The sequence below is a fragment of the Peromyscus californicus genome, unplaced genomic scaffold, assembly GCF_007827085.1.
Source record: "Peromyscus californicus insignis strain IS unplaced genomic scaffold, ASM782708v3 Scaffold_13__1_contigs__length_99412109, whole genome shotgun sequence".
Taxonomy (NCBI): Eukaryota; Metazoa; Chordata; class Mammalia; order Rodentia; family Cricetidae; genus Peromyscus; species Peromyscus californicus.
The window spans coordinates 17393235-17414193 of record NW_026294424.1 but is presented as its reverse complement, the minus strand read 5'-3'; the positions used below and the strand labels follow the sequence as shown (position 1 = coordinate 17414193).

At 38.4% G+C, this 20959-nt stretch overlaps 1 protein-coding gene across 7 annotated transcripts in view; it reads left to right on the top strand.

Moving 5' to 3' along the window:
* The window catches only part of Ccdc88a (coiled-coil domain containing 88A), a 166424-nt gene that overhangs the window by 132503 nt on the left and 12962 nt on the right, over positions 1 to 20959 (top strand). For 5 of the 7 annotated variants that reach the window (XR_008217402.1, XM_052734606.1, XM_052734603.1 and 2 more), the window contains exons 20-27: positions 1297 to 1574; positions 1793 to 1936; positions 4722 to 4908; positions 13643 to 13788; positions 15352 to 15444; positions 15570 to 15784; positions 19340 to 19423; positions 20394 to 20597. Coding sequence is in view for 6 of the 7 variants with exons in the window: in XM_052734606.1 (XP_052590566.1) it covers positions 1297 to 1574; positions 1793 to 1936; positions 4722 to 4908; positions 13643 to 13788; positions 15352 to 15444; positions 15570 to 15784; positions 19340 to 19423; positions 20394 to 20597 (1351 nt within the window). In the remaining variant the exon portion in view is untranslated. The remainder of the gene's footprint in view (positions 1 to 1296; positions 1575 to 1792; positions 1937 to 4721; positions 4909 to 13642; positions 13789 to 15351; positions 15445 to 15569; positions 15785 to 19339; positions 19424 to 20393; positions 20598 to 20959) is intronic. The other 2 variants (XM_052734605.1, XM_052734602.1) reach the window with 1 other exon arrangement.

Genomic DNA, 20959 nt, shown 5'->3' with positions numbered 1-20959 from the left:
CTGCCTCCCGAGTGCTGGGATTAAAGGCGTGCGCCACCACCGCCCGGCTGGAAATATTTTTGTTTGCTTCTATGCCGGACTCTTAATGTGAACATTTTAAATGTCAAAGTCTGTATAAATTACTAAATTCACCCACAGTGTAAGTGAAGATGATCTTTTTGTCCTTTCAACAAGTTGATTCTAATCAATTGGGTGCAAACCCCTTATTTCAGAGTATGATTGCAGTACAATATTCTTTATGTCATTCTTAAAACATTCTTAGAAGTTTAGTTTTTGAAATGTATACAACATAGGAATTTTGTCTTTAGATTTCATTTAAAGGATATATTTGATGTAATCCAAAGGATCCATCTTCAACTTTACAATACCAGTGCCAGTTTACACAGAATAGTCCAGACTGGAGAAAGGAAACTGGTCTAAGTGGTGAAGTAAATGCTAATTTAGACACTACAGAGACTTTCCAAAAATAGTTCAAACAAGTAACCTTAATTCTTTGGGAAGCTATAATCCAAATTACTCTATTAGAATATGAATATATCTGCCGTGATGTAATTAGAGCTTATTTAAGTTAACATTGTAACATTTTGTTAAAAAGAGCAACAAGTGGGTTTACGGAGATAGCCAGCTCAGGCAGTAAAGCACTCCCAATCGGGAGGACCTGGGTAGCAAATGCTTACCATTCCAGCGCTAGGGAGGCACAGACAGGTGGATCCCTGCAGCTCACTTACTAGCCAGCCTTGCCTAAGGGTAAGTCCTAGGCTAGGAAGAGACCTTGTCCTTAAAAAAATAAAAATAGCCGGGCGGTGGTGGCGCACGCCTTTAATCCCAGCACTCGGGAGGCAGAGCCAGGCGGATCTCTGTGAGTTCGAGGCCAGCCTGGGCTACAGCGCGAGATCCAGGAAAGGCGCAAAGCTACACAGAGAAACCCTGTCTCGAAAAACCAAAAAAATAAAAAAATAAATAAATAAATAAATAAAAATAAAAATAAAAAAAAAATAGGACTAACAAGATGGCTCAGCAGATAAGGATGCTTGCTGTTAAACCTGAGGCCTGGAGTTCTGTCCCTGCAGTCTATATAGTAGAAGCATGGAGCTCACTCCAGCAAGTTGTCCTCTCGCTTCCACGTGCATGCCACTGCATACATAAACTTCTTGTTCTCACTATCACTCGCTCACTTAGTATTTGAACTCCCACAGATCTGCCTACCTCTTCTTTCTAAATGCTGGAATTAAAGGCATTTATCACCATGCCTGGCAACTTTTTCTTACACCATTAATAATACACACATTCTTACAGGTTGAAAATTCCACCCTTAATTCACAAAGTACTTCACTTATGAACCAGAATGCACAGCTTCTAATCCAACAGTCTTCTTTAGAAAATGAAAATGAATCTATAATCAAAGAACGAGAAGACTTGAAATCTCTTTATGATTCTCTGATAAAAGATCATGAAAAGCTAGAACTTCTTCATGAACGGCAGGCTTCAGACTATGAATCTCTCATCTCTAAACATGGAACCCTAAAGTCTGCCCACAAGAATCTTGAGGTGGAACATAAAGACCTTGAAGACCGGTAATTTATATTTTATTGTATTTTCTAAAACAAATTTTTGGGTAGTATAATAAATTTTATACATTAAACCTATCTCAGATAATTTATGAGGTGAATTTATATAAATTTACATGTTTTGTGTGATATTTGTTAAATTAATCCTTTCCTTCTTTTTAAAAATATTTTCTTTGTTAGAACTGTTTAAAGCCAAATATCTAACTTTCTCTCCCCCTCCCCAGTTACAATCAGTTATTAAAACAGAAAGGACAATTGGAAGATTTAGAAAAAATGATCAAAATGGAACAAGAAAAAATGCTGCTTGAAAGCAAAAACCATGAGATGGTAGCTGCAGAATACAAGAAACTTTGTGGTGAAAATGATAGGTAATGATACTATTTATGTATTTTACTTTCTATCCCTTATCTCTGGAGAGAGAGAGAGAGAATATGAGTGAGTTAGTTTGTGGTTGGTATGTGTGTTTATAATAGCACCCAAAATTTGGACTTACCATGGACTTTTTATGTTATTTTGAGCAGCAGACACTTTATTAACTATGCCATCTTCCCAGCCCATTGTACATGTTTGTATGCATGTTCGTATGTGTACAGGTGCACATGTACACAACTCAACTTTATAATTATCTTGCCCTCTTCCTTTCTTTTTGAAAGGTCCTAAATCACTAGAACCATCTTCATCTTGATACTCAAATTCTGAATTAGTGTCCTATACTTATTATAGCTAGATATTCTGTTGTGAAGATCTTGAGCTTAAGTAAGCACAGTACAAAGTTAAAGTAGACTGTAGCTTATAGAGGATGGTGTATGGATAGCACAGGCACTTGAAGACTGTATTGTGACAAGTTATAACAGAGAGAGGAAGGGTTTTTTTATTGCATAACAAACTTCAGAGAAGTGTAAAGTCTCATCTTGTAGCTGACCATTGCTGGTATTTTAAAAATAACAGGAATAGTTCGTGGACATTAGTTGGGCTTTCCAGGCATCAAACTATACATTTCTGTGGAGCCTCCAGAAGAACAACTTAATCAAAATGAAAAAGAACGATGATACGATGAGTTTGACCAAAAGAATGCTCCAAGCTTGGGATGAGTGATCTCAAGTAAAGTGTTTTCTGTGTCTCAAGCCTGTTCTTGTCCAGGATGTATTTATTAATGTCTGTGTTCTGTGAAAAGAAAGGCTTTATTAAGTAAAACGTGAAAGAGCTATTACACACGCATGTGCACACACACACACACACACACCTTATCTTAGGACTGATAATTCTAAATAGCCTGTTTAGTCACGGATAATGCCAAAGAAAGTTTCTTTCTTAGACTATGTTATTTTGCCCTCTGTTGTTCACTGGATTTCATTTGGCACTATTGTTTTAAAGGACAATATAAAAAAAATTCAGAATTTACTTTAGCACTCATTTTTAGGAGGTTTTGGGGTGTGTATGTATGTATTTGTTTACATGTTTGTGTGTGGGTTTGTGAGAGCATGGAAGTAAGAGGTTAGCATCCAATGTCTTTGACTACATTTCACCCTTTTTTCCATTTTCATGTGTGGTGTGATGTTGTGGATGAGTGTTTGCATGAGTGGGGCATAGGGGATACATGTAGAGGTACAAGATGGATGTTGGAAAATCATTCTTTAATACTCTTCCACCTAATTCATTCTTGGCAGGATCTCTCAAGTCAAATCAGAGCTCACAGATGTGACTAGTCTCACTACTCTGTTTGCCTTGGGGATCTCCTGCTTCCAATTTCCAAGACCAAAATTACACTGGGCTACCTGGACCATTTTGCACTTTTGTGTGTTCTGGGGATCCCAAGAAAGGTCCTCGGGCTTGCATTTCAAGCACCTTAGCCACTGAGCCACCTCTTAGTCCATCTACTTTATTTATTTTAAGCTTTTAAATTTTATTTTATGTGTATTAGTGTTTTGCTCATGTGCATGTCTGCACCATGTGCATGCCTGGTGCCCTTGGAGGTCAGAAGAGGTGGATCACCTGGAACTGGGCCTATAGACTGCTGTAAACAGCCCTGTGGGTGCTGAGAATCAAACCAGGTCCTGTGTAGGAACAGCAAGCACTACTAACTGCTGAGCTGTCCCTCCTGAGTGCCACCATGGTTTTTTGAGACAGGTTCTTTGACTGAACCTAGAGCTCATTGAGTGGCTGGCTTTAATGACAGCCGTCTCACTCATTTTAGTATCTCTGTTAAACCAGACTTCCTCCATAGGTGTTGATATATACTAGGTAGCTGTATGAGTGATAATGCTTTTGTTCATAGAGTTCACCTATTTATAGTGTATTTGCCAGCTATATGAGGGATTTCACCATTTTTTCATCATATCTTGATTTTTAAAAATATTTCATTGCTTAGATTTTTGTAAGCTGACTTGAATTCTTTGATGAATGAATTGAGTGAACTATTAGGTATTCTGGACAAAGACCACCTAGGCAAAATTGTGCTTTGTTCTCTATGCCCCTTTTGTGGAATCCAATCTTAATGATGTAACATAAACTTGGCAGGTTACATCCAGTTTAGTGGAACAAATCCAGCTATCTATCTGTGTCATGCATGACAGCCCCCAAACTAAAAAAGTAAAGTATTTTGAAGAGTTAGTAGGGTGGGGGGAAGTATAACGCTATAGGGAATGCATATGGCCTATGTCTTATTTATTTACTTTCTTGTTTTAAAACAATATGTCAATCTCTGTCCTTAGAGATCAATAAAACTTTGTTTTGAAGGTAAATTGTGAGAAGAAAGACAAATAGCTATAGCTTGATTTTCATAACGTGGTAAGTGGGGATTACATAAAAATTAACAATTTGCCACAATTACAGAAAGCTACATATCTATAATTTGTTTGCTGCCTGTATTTCTCAATTTTCAGCCAGCATATTGGTTTAGTATTTAATACTAGATTGACTGATTAGCTTAACCTGATCTTTGTTCATGTTTAATTTAGAATCTGAAATTTCCATGAAATCAAAACCAAATTGGTCATTTTTCCTTTTCATACTAATTTTTGGAGAAAAACTGATTATTGATCAATTAGTAACTGGCAAAAAATTTACATTTTCTAAATATGTCTGAATGATATTAACAGCATTTTCACATTGTGAAAACTATTGAAATATTTCTGTTATGATTTCTAATTGTAGGTTAAATCATACATATTGTCAACTTCTAAAAGAAACTGAAATTTTACAAACTGACCATAAAAATTTGAAAAGTCTTTTAAATAATTCTAAATTGGAACAAACAAGATTAGAAGCTGAATTTTCAAAGCTAAAGGAGCAGTATCAGCAACTGGATATCACATCTACCAAGCTAAATAACCAGTGTGAGGTGAGTGCCAACAGACTCAATCATTGTTCCTTCTTTTAGGTGTCACAGCATGCCTAAAAAGTAATGAGTAGTATTATAATGACAATCTTGGTATAGACTTACTGGTGTGTGAAAAAGGATTGGTCACACATACTTAAAATTCACAAGTAATTAAGAAAAACTGTATTTATTTCATCCCCTTTCATTCATTGTTCAAACTTAAATGTCCAGATGCTTTCAAATTGTCACATTATGTGGTTGTTTATTGAAAAATGTTTTTGTACTTGTAGCATGAAATTATAAACCAGTAGGATGGAAAATTAGTTTGTAATCATGTACACTTAAATACCCAACAGAGCTCAGAAAGTTCAAAGCATTCTTTCTACCTGTGATTTGAGTCTTAAAAATATGTATATAGTTAGGATTCTTCTAGAATGGTAGAGTGAAGAACAGTCCTTAATAAACAGCAAAATAATTAGATAATACTGGAGGAGGTGGGAAGCCACATTTTAGGACTCCAGAACTCAAAAGAGTGGCGTACAAAATAAAAATCAAGGTGCACTTTTGTTTAGTAGCATGCTGCATTTGTACCTTGTGGCTTCTCTGCTCTGTTCTCTTCCCCTTCCCTGGTTGATATTGGAGCAGAGAAGTCATTGCAAGAGGGTGGAGAAAGAAAAGAGAAGTGCAGTTTTTCTTTTAGTTTTTTATTATTTTATGTATATAGGAGTTTTACCTTTTTTGTGTATAGTGCCTGCAAAGGCCAGAAGACATCAAATTCCCTGGAATTAGAGTTACAGATAGTTGTGAGCTACCAACTGGAAGCTGGGAATCAAACCTGGACTCTCTGCTAGAGCAGTCAGTGCTTTTCACTGTGGAGCCATCTCTCTAGCCCCCATGTTTCCACAAATGTACCACATAATGTTAATTTAGCAAACATGTAAATAAACTGTCATAGTACAGTGTTGATAGTTGCTGCGTAGAGATGGTGGTTTACATGTACTTAGAATAAATAATCATTCTTCCTGATTTTCTGTATCATTTGAGAAGTTTCAAATGTTGGCTTTCTTTTTCCTTTGGGCAAGGGTAGATTATGAGGGATTGTATACTGGTAGTTCTAGGAGAGCACAGGATACAATATTGGGAAGACTGACTTGATTTGGTAAAGAGTAGAGAAAACCCCTGTCTCTGAGAGTCATCAAAGTCAACTTTCAGATAGCCTGAGGTTGAAATACTGGTTTAGGCAAATAGACCAATGAACTGGTGAGAAATTGAACTAGGAGTCCCAAGAAATGAGACAGCTACACTGAGTTTGGTAAAATAACACATGTCCCTGATGATCTAGAAGGCTACTCAGAAAAGATTAGAGAGGGTGCAGTCTATCTGCCCAAGCTGATTGTAATAATTTGAATAAAAGATTAGCCCTTGACGGGATGTGAAATGATATATTATTAAGATTTGGAGAGGTAAAGACATTAACCTGTTGTAAGAGGCCAGTGTAAGTAAGTTGGTTGCAACTCTGTGGTTTTGGTCCCGGGTTTCAGCACCAACATGTAAGTAAATTGGTTGCAACAATTCTGGGAAAGGTGTCCTGACTACCTGGGGAGTCAGGCAACACCTTCAGCTGCTAAGGACAGCTCTAACGGCTGGAACTGGAAGGAGACAGTTCAGCCCTGGAGGGCGAGTTATCCTGGACACCTCGAGCAACAACAGCTCTGCCCTGAAGGTGTCCTGGACACCTGGAGCTGCTGGAACTGCAAAGAAGCAGCCCAACCCTGGAAGGGAAATTTTTCTGACTTCTCAGGAAAGTCAGGCCTGGAACTGCTTCAACAGGGAAGGGTCTCCTGACTGTTCAGGAAAGTCAAGGTATACCTGCTGTGATGGGGGATGGTCTCCCCATAGGATATAGCAATCCTGCCCCTCTCCTGGAGAGCTGCTACAGCTGAGCTTTGCTCAGCCCCCACTTAAGGGGGCTTCCTAGCAGAGCTCTGCTTCTCTGGCCTAAGATGTTGCTTTTTTTGCTTCACTCTGCAAAAGGGGAAACCCCTGCAGAAATTTAGCAATCTCCTCCTGCTCCTGAGAAAAGTGTTACTTTTTCATCTCTCTCTTGCTCTGTCCACTGAGGGACGTCTCAGCAAGGATCTTCTCTACGCCAGTGAATGAAGATCTTCACACCCAAAACTTTCGAGAAAGAGATTTATTTGGGAAGGAGGAGTCAAGGAGAGTAGCTGCCTCTACCAGGGTGGAGAGAACAGCCTTTTTTTCTTTTTTTTTTTTTTTGGTTTTTCGAGACAGGGTTTCTCTGTGTAGCTTTGCGCCTTTCCTGGAACTCACTTGGTAGCCCAGGCTGGCCTCGAACTCACAGAGATCCGCCTGGCTCTGCCTCCCGAGTGTTGGGACTAAAGGCGTGCGCCACCACCGTCCGGCATTTTTTCTAACTGATTAAGCAGGGTGGTTTTCACAGGATGTCTTGGGGGTGGAGTCAACCAGGTGTTGACTTGGGGCCCAGGGTTCTACTGTCCTGCTCTGTGATTGGTTGGTTTCACAAGTCAGTTGGCCAGGGGAAGAAATGGCTCTGATCTGACTGAGCCAAACTGTGTTTCTTTCTGCCCTGATTTAAGCCATCTTTACCTAGTTTTGGGCTCCAGGGTCAGGGTGGGTTTCTTTAGCCAGACCCTTTTCCCTACATTCCCCCCTTTTTTGTTTAGTAATAAGCAGCTGAGGTTTGAAAAGGGTAATAAGCAGCTGGGGATGGAAAGGGGGCGAAGTTATTGTTAGACTGCTTCCTGCTGAATTGGGGTGTCGAGGTTCTTGGGACAATCTTGATCTTCTTCCTCAGGATGTAACCAGGTTCTGCAGATCTCTTGGCTTTGTCAATAGGGGCTGGTAATCCTGTAATATTAACTGGTTCAGAGTTTGGTTCAACATATTTTGGATCTGTTGCTGAAGAAAACTAGCAAAGAGGTTTATGAGGCAAGGTGCAAATTAGTATGGCTAAGAAAAGAGGGGATAAGAAGGGTAGCATCCATTTCCATATCTGACTATTAGTGATCCACTGGCTGGAGGTATCAAGCTGTTTCTGAGTTTGAAGATCCATTTGGAATTGTTGGGTCTTATCTTTCACTACCCCTGATTGGTTGACATAAAAGCAACTTTATTCCCCAAGACAAAGACCACCTCTTTCTGCTGTTAATAAATCTAATCCTCTCCAGTTTTACAGTACTACAGTGGCCAGAGACTCTATTTGTTCCTGAAGAGTAAGAATAGTCTGAGCTACCTGTTGGAAATCCTGGATGAATTGTGAGGAAAGCTGATGGTAAATAGGTAGGGAAGTAGTCAGTCCTGCTGTTCCAGTGGCTGTACCTGCAGTTATGCCAGGGGCTGCTAGGAAGGGTATTATTTGGATGGCTTGTTTGTCATGCCTTGCTGCAAGGGTTCTTTACCAGGTACCACCCCTAATTTGGGAAACAGGAATACCAGGGTACAAGGCCCAGACTACCTATCAGGTAAACAGTGATAAACTTGAGTACCACAGAGAATAGAGGCATTGTGAATGTTTGTACATAGGGACTGGGTGACAGTACCAAGGGTAATGGTATTGTTGCAGTCTGTGGAATCCAGAGTACCCACAAAATGTATTCCTAAGGAGTTAAAGCAATCTGTAATGCCAAAGAAGGGAATGTGAGAGAGATAAGGTGTAGTAGTGACATTTGGCTTGGAGCAGTTAACAAGTGGTAAGGTGAGAGAATCTAATAGGACAATGGGTGAGGCCACAAATAGTAGGTGAACATTTGACCCTGGGGGGACACATAACCATCATTCTCCAAAATGGTCAGCCTAAGCATCACTCAATAGCTGATATGTGGTAGTTAGGGTCTGAAATGAGATGGTGTGACAAGGAGGTGGGATCAAGAAAAGAGGTTACATTAAGGATGTAAGAGCCTTTGGGGAGCTTGAACTACTTCTACTCTATCCATCATTCCTAGGGACTGAGAGAGTCGAATGTGTGCCCTCTATAATGTGAGCATATCTGGTGGGTGGATTTGATAGATGGTAAAGCTTCCCAGTGACTCCCATTTTCCAGTTGGAGTGTCATGGGTCCTTAATCAGAATGTAAAAAATTCTTCATTCTTCATAGCAGGTAGAGTGTTTTCCTGCATATGCATTATGTTTCCAGCAGTCTCCAGACCCTACCACATGAGTGGTCTGGTTGAAATGCTGGGCATATGTCTCCTGAACCTTAAATCTCCAAATGTGAGTTTGATAGCAATATGAGTGAGTGGGAAGAAGTAGAAGGAGAAAAGGTTGGGCACAACCTGATAGGGTGGGGCATGAGCCTTGACAGGTTGATGAGGTCTCATTTTTCTGAAACCAGAGGCAGGCTGGTGGTCTGTATATAGTTTTTGGGGTTGTCTCTTCGCTAATTGACAAGCACAGGTTAGAACTATCAATTCAGAATGCTGATTTGTGGTATGGGCTGGAAGAGCTTGTGTTTTGACAACTATGGTATCTGAGATGATAACATATCCTACTCCACATACTCCTTCATATAGGAATGCACTGCCATCTGTATACCATGTATAAGTGGCCTGAGGTAATGCTCCTTCATGCATATGTATTGGATAGAGTAGTAACTTTCCTAGGGTCTCAATGCATGAGTGTGAAGGGGAGTATTCCAGGACTGGTTGGGAGAGAAGATTTGAGATGTTAAGAGGTGGACATGGTTGAAAAGTCAGTGTTGTGTTCTCTACCAATGCCACCTGAAGGGAGAGAACTTGAGAGGGAGGTAATGTTTGAAGGCCCTTATATGTTAAAAGGTGTGACAGGTGGTGAGGAGAAAGGACAGTATTGGGTGACCCAAAGGTTGGCTTCATAAGGAGGTGCTTTCCATCGGGGGTCTCAGGATCCAGGTTGGTACATTGTGAGAGGGCCTTTGTAAAGCAGTTGAGGAATTCAGATGGGTTTTCAGTTTTTTTCTAGATGACCCTTTGGACTTTTTTATAATTTACTGCCTTAAGGACAGCTCTGCAGAGACCAGCTAGAAGGCAGGTTATAAACCTATTCCTAGCTAGGATGTCTCCTGGATTATTGTAATCCCATCCAGGCTCCTGGTCTGGGACTGCCCTAGCCCTCACTGGGTAGGTGTTATCTGTTTGATGGAGTTCGTCTGCATGGGCCCTCGCCTGCTCCCAGACTTGCCTGGGAGGAGATTGTTGGTAAGGATCATATAGACATCGTGAAAGGTAAGGTCATAGATTGGGTAATGTACTGGAATTCTTTAATAAAAGTGGAAGAATTGGCAGTATAGGACCCTAACCTTTTTTCTATTTGGGAGAGCTCAGATAACAAGAAAGGGACATTTACCCTGACTAGACCATCCACCACAGCAACCTCTCGCAAAGGGAGAACTGGGCCTGGTTTAGATCGAGGAGGTACAGGAGGTCCCAAGGTAGAGTGGGATCAAGTAGCAGGAGGACTAGGGCTGTCAGTGAGCTGCAAGTGGGTGCCAGGGAGGGTTGATCTGGTGGATGATCCGTTTCTGAGGAGGGAGAGAGGGAAACTGAGGGGACTGGAAGAGAGGGAGCTATGGGCTTTGGCTTTGGTTTATTCAGTGGAGGGAGGCTCATTAGCTGGATCAAAAGAAATTGTTTCATCCTGCTCTGATTTCATAGCTAGCAATAGCTGGGTGGGGGAACAGGAGGCACAGAGAGAAGTCTTGGAGCAAAGGTAAGAGAAGGCTTTTGCATATAGGGTCTCTTTTCATTTCCCTGATTGCTCACAATAGTTGTAAAGGTCCCATATAATATTGGAATCTAGTGTGCCGTTATGGAGCCATTTAGATTGATTATCTAAAGGATAATGAGGCCAAACTTCATTGCATAGGCGAACAAGTTTAGGACCTTTCAAATTAGGAGCCAGGTGTAAAGGCTTGAGATTTTCTAGGAGGCATCCCAAGGGGGTATGAGAGGGTATGGAGTGCAGGGTTCCCATGGATGAGAGGGGAGGGAAATAGTCACTGTAGCCTGTAGTCACAGGCATCCCCTGGACTCAGGGAGGACCGAACAGGGACCAAGCTATTCAGAGGGTTGTCACCCAACTCAACGGGGGTCCAGCTTAGCTTGGCTAAGGCAACGGAGAGACTCAGGTGCCTGGTACCAGGGCTTCAGTAGAAGTGATATGAGGAGAGAAAACCGAGCTCTAGGGGAAAGGACTCATCCAGAGGAAATAGCTGAAAAAGGGAGACTTGTGTGGCTCCTTTTGTGGGAAGATGGGAGAGCACAGGAAGGGATGCTTCTACCTGCCTGATTGCAGCTCTGAGCATGGGGGGGCGGGGGTGTGGTCAGGTGAACAGGGCCAGCCGTAGCCTTAAAGACCGTGGCTGGGGTACCTCCACTTCCAAGAGTACTAGAGGGGTGCCAGACACTCAATGGTCACTTCCTCAGACCCAGGGAAACGTTTACACCAACCAAAAGGGGCTCACCTAATTGCCGCTGTTAGATGGAATGCTGAGTGATTGGTGAACCGGAAGTTTGGGTAATTTGAATAAAAGATTAGCCCTTGGCTGGGTGTGCAATGATATATCATTAAGATTTGGAGAGGTAGAGACATTAACCTGTTGTAAGAGGCCAGGATGAGAGTTAACCTTGGTAAGGAAGGTTGGTAACTAGAAGGCAGCACAGGAGTTTTTCTGAAGTACAGTTAACATACTGTTTCTTGATCTGGGCACTAGTTCAACACCTGAACACATAACTAATATACCCACTAAGATATAAGCCCAAAGGTTCACTTCTGCATCTTTAGTTGGAAGAGACACTATAGGGCAGGTTGGTCTGTGGTGTTCTGCACCGTCTCTTCTCTGTTCTTCATAATTTCCCACCTTCTAGCAGGTCCCAATACTCTGAGTAGAAACACACACAATGGCTAGGACGTAGACTTGAAATTTTCATGTGTTATTTTCACTTTTTCTTGGCCAAACCCATTCCAAGTTCAAGAAAACACGTATATTAGTTATTTTTCTATTGTTGTGAAAAAAACATTGTGAACAAGGTAAATCATAGGAGAAAGTTCATTTGACCTTATAGTTCCAAAGGGATAAGAAGAGTCTGTCATGGGAAGAATGTGTGTTAGCGAGCAGGCATGGTGGCTTGAGCAGGATGTTGAGAATTCATTTTCTTTACTGTAAGCACAAAATAGAGGGGAGAACTGAGAATGTACAAGATTTTGAAACCTCAAAGTCTACCCAGAGTGACAAACAGTGATGTACCTCGTCCAGTAAGGCCACATTTCCTAAACCTCCCCAAACAGTGCCACCAACTGGGGACCAAGTGGTGAAACATTGGAGCCTATGAGGACATTCTCATTCAAACCACTATAACAGGATATAGATTTCACTGCTTGATAGGAAGAATGAGAATTTATACTGCAAGAAGGTATAGATAGCAGGACTAGAGATGTAGCTCAGTTGATAGAGTTCTTACCTAATATGCATGAAGCCCCCAGCATTGCATAAAGTAGGCATGGTGAGGTAGAGGCAGGGGAATCAGAAGTTCAGGGTCACCATCAGCTATATAGCAAGTTATGTGGCTGGGGCTACATGAGTCCCTGTCTCAAAACTAAACAAAACTTTAGATAGGGAAGAAAATGAATGCCTTCAGCTTTTTGACAAGTTTACCACATTTTAATTTTTTAACATGTAAAGAGACAAAACAATAGAGTACTAAAGTCGTATCTACTGTTATGTATTATGTGTATTCAGTATGTATATTCCTAAGTACCATTCTTCCTGTTGCCTTTGATAGTTTTGTTTGTTTGTTTGTTTGTTTGTTTGTTTTGGTTTTGTTTTTGTTTTTGTTTTTTGTCGAGACAGGGTTTCTCTGTGTATCTCTGGCTGTCCTGGAGCTCATTCTGTAGACCAGGCTGGCCTTGAACTCACAGAGATCCGCCTGGCTCTGCCTCCCGAGTGCTGGGATTAAAGGCGTGCACCACTGCTGCCACCCAGCTGAGAACTTTTCAAATCCTTACTTTCCACTTTAGAAAGTAGGGACATAGTAGTTGCTAGACTTGTGCTGCTTGTTTGTTGTTGCTGTTTTTAATTCAGATCTCTAGGCTGTTTCTAGATTGTTGAAACCTGATGCTGGGGCTCAGAAATCTACGCTAAAAGGAATGTTAAGTTTTTAGAATAATTCCTTTGAGTTTTGTAAACTGTGGCTTAGCTAGGGTATATTTCCAATTTCTGCTGACTTTTCACAAAAAGCCTAAAGTAACTGTTCATACCAATCATTGATTAAATTACTTTCTTCGATCAAGCTAACCCAAACTATTCGTAGATTTTTATGCTTATTTGAAAACATTGCTTGGGAAAAGGATAAGCTGTATTAAGTAACTACCATGTTACAACCAGGTACTTTACCTAAATCCTTGCGGTAATATTGGCAGGACAGAAGCCATCCTTATTGTATAGATTTGAGAATTAACTATCCTATTAAGCATTTACTTCTTAGCCACTAAAGTAGAAGGTAAACTATTTGAGTGTAGCTTTTGAACAGATCTGAAGCTAGAAAGCACTGATTTGGGAACTAGATATAATAGACCCAATATTTGTAAGACTTAATGTATACTTACTAACAGGTAATTTAGCATAGTGTCTGTGTTCTGATCAAGTGAGTCTCCATGAAATACTTAATATATTTTAGATGTTTCAGATGATTTGTGTAAAATGGAAATCTGTCTTCAAAAATAAATGTTTGTGTCTAAACAGTTGCTTAGCCAACTTAAAGGAAATTTAGAAGAAGAAAATCGTCACCTATTGGATCAGATCCAGACACTGATGCTACAGAACAGAACGCTGCTGGAACAAAACATGGAGAGCAAGGATCTCTTTCATGTTGAACAAAGACAGTACATGTAGGTACCAAAGAGTTTTGTATTCTTAAGTATTATTCATGATGTTACTGCTGTACCTATTGGCAGAGAAAAATCCATGCCCATTTTACTTGATGTTATTTTATCATTGTTTTAGTATGTATTTTTTTATTTAAAATTATCTTACTGCTTGAGTGCACAAGACAAATTTATGGTGCTGTAGTGGACTGTAGACAATTGGTATTTCCATTTGGGAGTGAGGACTCACTTAGTCTTAAAGTAATGAGTCAGTGAGTGAATTTGGCATTCTGTCACAATCAGACAGAATTTAGCATCCTTATCCTTTCCATTCTTCTCAAGATAATGACAAACAGCAACTTCTTTCTCATATAAGTGGTAGTGATCCTCAGGAAGATCAGGAAAAGGCCTTTTAGACCTAAGATTTATCAAGATAATACTTTTGTCTTTGGGTTTCTATTGCTGCAAAGAGTCACCATGACCAAGGCAACTCTTTTTTTTTTTTTTTAAGTTTCTTTATTTAATTTTTTATTTTATGTGTATTGATGTTTTGCCTACAAGTATGTCTGTGAAGGTGACAGATCTTGGGGTTACAAACAGTTGTGAGCTGCCATGTGGGTGCTGGGAATTGAACTCAGGACTTCTGGAAGAGCAGTCAGTGCTCTTAACCGCTGAGCCATCTTTCCTGCCCCCCAAGGCAGCTCTTATAAAGGAACATTTAATTGGGGCTAGCTTACAGTTCAGAGGTTTAGTCCATTATCATCATGGCGGGTGGCATACAGGTAGACATGGTGCTGGAGAAAGAGCTGAGAATTCTACATCTTGATCTCAGGCAGGAAGTGAACTGTCACACTGGGTGTGGCTTGAGTGTATATGAGACCTCCCGCCTCCATAGTAACACACTTCTTCCAACAAGGCCATACCTACTCCAGCTGGACCACACCTCTTAATAGTGCCACTCCCTATGGACCAAGTATTTAAACACATAAATCTATGGACGCCATACCTATTTAAACCATCACAACTATCAAAAACATGAAATGAAAATAGGATGTGAAGAATAGAATATATACTCATCCATTGGGGGAGGAGTGTCAGAACTAAATCTTTAAAAGTAAGTTAAGCATGAGTAATTCAGCCTAAAAGGAAAGAATCTATTTACATGAAGATGTAGTTTCAAGTTTATTTATTATATCAATAATTGTTAGAAAAATACATATCTAGTAAAAGGTTTTATTTATGTTTAATAAAGCATACTTCATTATAAAGAATGTTTGATAGACTAAAAAGTTAGGAAACCAATGCTTGTATAGTATCAAATAACAGTACAAAGATGTTGAAACAATTATATGATGAGATTATACTATAGAAGGTTTCAGATAATTCCTGTTGTAGAATTGAAACGTATAAGTCTTACATCCCCTTATTTAAGTACATTTAAAGGAAAGGAGAAATACAAAAGAAACTCATAGTTGCTACTTTAGGTCTCAGTACCAATAATGGTTTCTGTGTTTGTTTATGTTCTGGAAAGAAATAAGATATATAAGATATTATGCATATTCTAAAATATAATTTCCATTTTTATAGTGATAAATTAAATGAATTGAGACGACAAAAAGAGAAATTAGAAGAGAAAATTATGGATCAATACAAATTTTATGACCCATCTCCTCCTAGAAGGTACCACTAATCAAATTTTAGGGATCTTGTTTTGAAGAAAACTTTATTTGTAGTATTGTTGAGGCTTATCATTTTATGAGGATTATTGTTGAACTTTAGACTAAGAATTTTTTTAATTCTATTAGGAGAGGCAACTGGATTACTCTAAAAATGAGAAAATTGATAAAGTCCAAGAAAGATATTAATCGGGAACGTCAGAAGTCTCTAACATTAACACCTACCCGCTCAGACTCCAGTGAAGGATTTCTTCAGCTGCCTCATCAAGACAGTCAAGATAGCTCTTCAGTAGGGTCAAACTCTTTAGAAGATGGCCAAACCCTGGGGACCAAGAAGAGCAGCAGTGAGTGCTAAGTGCTTTAAACAGAGTATTGATTTAGAATCCTGTCTAAAGAGTTCTCTTTTAAAAAACAACTTCCAACAATCTTTTAGTCTGATGAATGATATTTCATTTTAACTTTATGTTTCTAAAATTAATTGCAGACTACAATAGTGTACAACTACCTGGTTTTCTGACATGTACATAGAGATAACCATCATGCTAGTAAGATAAAATATTGTGAAAAGAACATTGAAATAACAGCTTGGCTATGTCTGCTCCTAAAATAGGCTTCACAGACTAATTATAAGAATAAGAAATAAGAATGAGATTTCATTTCATTAGTATTTATAACTTACTCAAAATAAGGCATTTTATAATGTGGATTTTGCTCATAAGCTTTGGTAGTATGAAATTGAAAGTTATCATATTGGGAAAGTTAAGAAAAATAAATACTAATTTGAAGAGGAATTACAGAAGTATTTAAAGATAACTAGTCTCAAAAAATTGAGAGATACTTGCTAAAGTTTTGGTTAAAATGAAATAAAGATGGGGAAATGTAAATGTATAAACTTAAAATTTAGTTTTTATTAGACTTACAAGTCCCACATAATATGCCTGATAAAAATTACAGACTTTTTAGTTTACTACTACTACTGTGTGTTTTAGCAAAATAGCAAGACCAAAGAAAGAGCCTAAAAAGTATATAATTTAAGAAAAAGAGAAAAGAATGTCTACACAGTTGACTATCTGTGTTCTCATAAAATAACTGGAAAAGTATATACTTTGATCACATCATTACCAGTGTCAATAAGTGCATACATGTAGCAGGTGAGGTGATGCATACTTATAATCTGAATGCTGGGGAGTGGAAGCAAGAGGGTTGGAATTCAGAATCTTCTTCTGGTTTATAGCAAGTTCAAGGCCAGCCTGGCTACATAAAACCCTCTTTCTAACAAACCACACTATTCTTTTGAAATAAAAAGTAGGCAAGCCCAGCAGTGGTGGTGCACGTCTTTAATCCCAGCACTCCGGAGGCAGAGGCAGGTGGATCTCTGTGAGCCCAGGCCAGCCTGGGCTACAGCACGAGATCCAGGACAGGCACCAAAACCCTGTCTCAAAAAAACCAAAAAAAAAAAAAAAAAAAAAAAGTAAGCAAAGCCAGCTTCTGCTTCCCTCAGAGGTAGGCGATCCATGTGGATAGCTCTCAAAATACTCAAATAATGGTACAATGTTATGGCCTTGTATATTGTCTCCAAAAGGAGATGATGGTATTTAGGACTGTAGCACATATTTCACAATTCAGTTTTAGCGGCCTAGATAGTCAATCAGTGCTAACAACAGAAAGTACAAAAGCACACATAATATGCATCTCATAATCTCTAGAAAGCAATATAATTGTATAACACCACATAAGATGACTATTATCTGGGATCCTTTGCCATCTAACCTTGTCCACCTATTAATTGATAAATACTGGTATGGAGAAATCATTAAGTTTTCCTTTAGAGGTAGCTAATAAGTCAGTTTTATCTACTGCCTTTAGACACAAAAGTATTTGACATCCTACTAAGAAAATGTAATGTATGTCCTTAACTAAGTTAGAAGAATATAATTTAGAGATTATATAATGAGAATACACACACACAAAGGTCCCCCTTTTTTTTTAATGTCATTCTGTCTGTCTGAAATTTAAGTCATTCTTTCATACTACCTCCTGGAACATTCAGGATAAAATCAGAAGGAAACAATATTCTCCTTTTCTACAGTTGTTCAACTTTAGATTTTGTTTTCAATAAACATAAATACCTTTAATATAAGTATGCTTTGGGAAAAGAACATTATATGTTTCAAACATAATTGCCATGAGAAGAATTACATCCCTGGCAAATTTTAAATTCTTTTTATTCTGCCCATTTTGGAAGAATGTCTGTCTGTCATGTCAGTAAAGCAGTCTTTGAAAAACAGCTGAAAACAGAAAAAGGAAAAAAAAGAAAAGTATCTACACATGACATGTGCATGCTGCAACCATTCAGCTTTGTTTTAGCTAAGTGTCCATTTTTACATTGCTTTTGGTTCATTCTTTTTGATCATTGAGACTAGCTATGTTTACCTAGCATGAAAGAATATATGTCAGATTAAAAAGCTTAAATGAATCATGACTCTCCTCACAGCAGTCAGACAAATTAAGAAGCTATTCTAGCTTGCACATCTTTCAATGAATATTTACCAATTTATCAGAAAAATAGCTTTGAATATTTACAATGCTGATGACAACCTTCTGAGAAAGAACATAGTTATTAAGGTTATGTATAATATATTTTCATAAACATATAATTATTTTTATATTAAACCATACTAAGAAGATATAGTTTAGTGTTTGTTCTAATGATTCCTATACTTGAGCAGTAGTCCTTTAATTCACAAAAGTGTTTTTGTGGAGTGCTTCTTTTCATTTTTTTTTTTGCATAAATCTACCCTACAGGCCCTTCAAAATACATTTTAAATTTGTTATTTATTATTATGTTAATTTTATGTACATGAATGGTTTGCCTGCCCTTATGTCTGGTACCATATGCATGCCTGGTGCCTTCAGAAGCCAGAAGAGGGCATTGGATCCCCTGGAACTAGAATTACAGACAGTTGTGAGCTACTATATGGGTGCTTGGAATTGAACTTGTAAAGCCAGTGTTCCTAACTGCTGAGCCATCTCTCCAGCCCCCAAATATCTTCAAAAATTTCCCTCCCATTTTGCTTATCTTGGGGTTCCTTTTTTCTTATCTTTTTCAAAACTTAGTGCTAGCACTTATTGCTAATGTCAAACTATTCTTTTTTTCCTCCTTCTCTCAACCAACTTTTTGTAAAATGAGCCTACCTGCTCTTTCATCTGCAGGAAGACTTGTTGAAAGAATGTGTATCTTCACAGTGCTGCTAAACAATGCACTGGATTCCAGTTTAAATAATTGTTTCCTTTATTAAACTTTAGGAGACTAACAAAAATTTAAGGCTTTTTTTAAAGTTTATTTTTCTTTAAATATCTAACCACCCTATGGTTGATATATGTGTGTATTATCTGCATCTGTATATAGACATAGATATACACACATATTACTAAAATTCTCTAGTGGAATATGCGTTTTCCTAATTTTTTTAAAAAGCCTTTAAACTTAAAAATTTTAAAGAAAATAGATTCTTGTAAACCTTGTATGCTTCATCCTTTATACTATAAGCCACCAATAGCCAAATTTTAAAAGTTTACTTTTACAATTTAGGAAATTTGGTTTCTCCCTAAGTAATTCTAATCAGTTCCTGTTTTTATATGACTGGAGCCAGTGCTTTCAAAATACATGTTCCTCATGGTTGTCTTCAGTGCTTTCTAAGCATTTACAGTACAGAGTGCATGCTTCCTGTTTCACTATCCTCAGCAACTGAGGGTATTAGCTGTAATGTAGCATACATAGCGAGACCAACATTCAATTCATTCCTGTCCTTAATTTCAACATTTAACTCCCATCTGTTCTTCTCCCTTTTTTCTTTCATTTCCCTGTTTCTGTTTTTCCTCATGCTCTGACATTAAAGTGGTTGCACTGAAAAGACTGCCCTTTTTGAGGAACAGACCGAAGGATAAAGACAAAATGAAGGCCTGCTACCGTCGTTCCATGTGTAAGACTTTATGACAGTTCAGCTTCTTTCAAATGACCACACTGGCTTCCATCACTAATTTTTCACTAACCTTTCTCTGGACTGTACTAATTTCTTATTTTGTAAAGTGCAGTCTTACTTTAATATGAGGAGCTGGAAGAATATTTTTTTAAAAAGGCATTGAATTTGCCTTATGTATACTCATACATATATATGCATATGTTTAGTAATACATGTAATATATTTGTAAATGTCCAGTGCTTTCTTAAAACTGGCAAAAACAAACAAACTTAATTTTATATGCCATACAGAGTTTTCCCCAAGGAAGTTTAAGTAAAAATATAACAAACCCTTTAGCATTAGAAATTCATTTCCTTAATGAACCTAATTAAATGAATAAATGAATGAATAAAGTGGCCTATAATCCTTGAAAATGTTTGTCATTCTTTATGTAATAATCTCGGCTTTCTCTCTTTAAGTGAAACGGGTAATGACATAATCATATTAAATGTCTGTTACTTTGAGTATCTCTTTCAGGTTTTTATTCATTGGTAAATTTACTTGATTTATAAAGATGAAGAATTTATTCAGTAACCTGCTCTGACCAAGGACTCTTTCTCATTTTCAATAATGACACTGTGTAAAATTGCTCTCCATCTTATTTCATTCCATTTTTATCACCACAAAACTGCATTGTGAAGGCTTCTGATTCTATTTCACATCACAGCACAAAAGCATGGCAGTTGTACATAGTAAAATTCCTTTCTGTCTTCTAAAGATGGTGGGGGGTGGTAAGAGTACTGGAATTTAGCAGCCTTTGGCCTCATTTCATTCAGCTGAATGCATGTCATTACTCAAATGGCCTTGTAGTTACAGTTTGGGGCCCATTTGCATTAATTCATAGACAAAACCAGATCATTTATAATACAAAATAGAAATAAGAGCCAATCCATTAACCATGCTGATTCATTTGCTCTCATTTGCATCCCAGCCATGAATGACCTGGTGCAGTCCATGGTCCTAGCAGGAGGACAGTGGACAGGTAGTACTGAAAATTTGGAGGTCCCTGATGATCTTCCAACGGGTAAAAGGAGAAAAGAATTGGGAGCTCTGGCCTTCTCCACCACAGCCGTCAACTTCTCAACTGTCAGCTCTTCTGCAGCCTTCAGGTCCAAGCAGTTGGTTAATAATAAAGGTATAGGCCGTCTGCTATTTGCACTGTGCTGTATAACTGTTGGCAACAGAAATTTTAATTTTACTTCCCTATGTACTTTTTTTTCTTCAGACAACCTGAAATAATTATCAAACTGTGATCTAGATTTGATTTGGGGAAAATTTCGAGTTGTGTCAAACTTTTAAGATAGTATGTAAATAATCAAAATCTTTCGTAGGCCTCCTCTCCTAATAACTAGCTAATGAACTTACATGAAGAGAAGAAAACAGATAAAGAGTGGAAAAGAGGAGGAGGAGGAGTGGTATGTTTCTTTCTTAAAGCCCAAAAGCACTGCAACTTAAGAATGCTACATAGAACCACCCAGGTTTTTGCTTTGCTTTGCA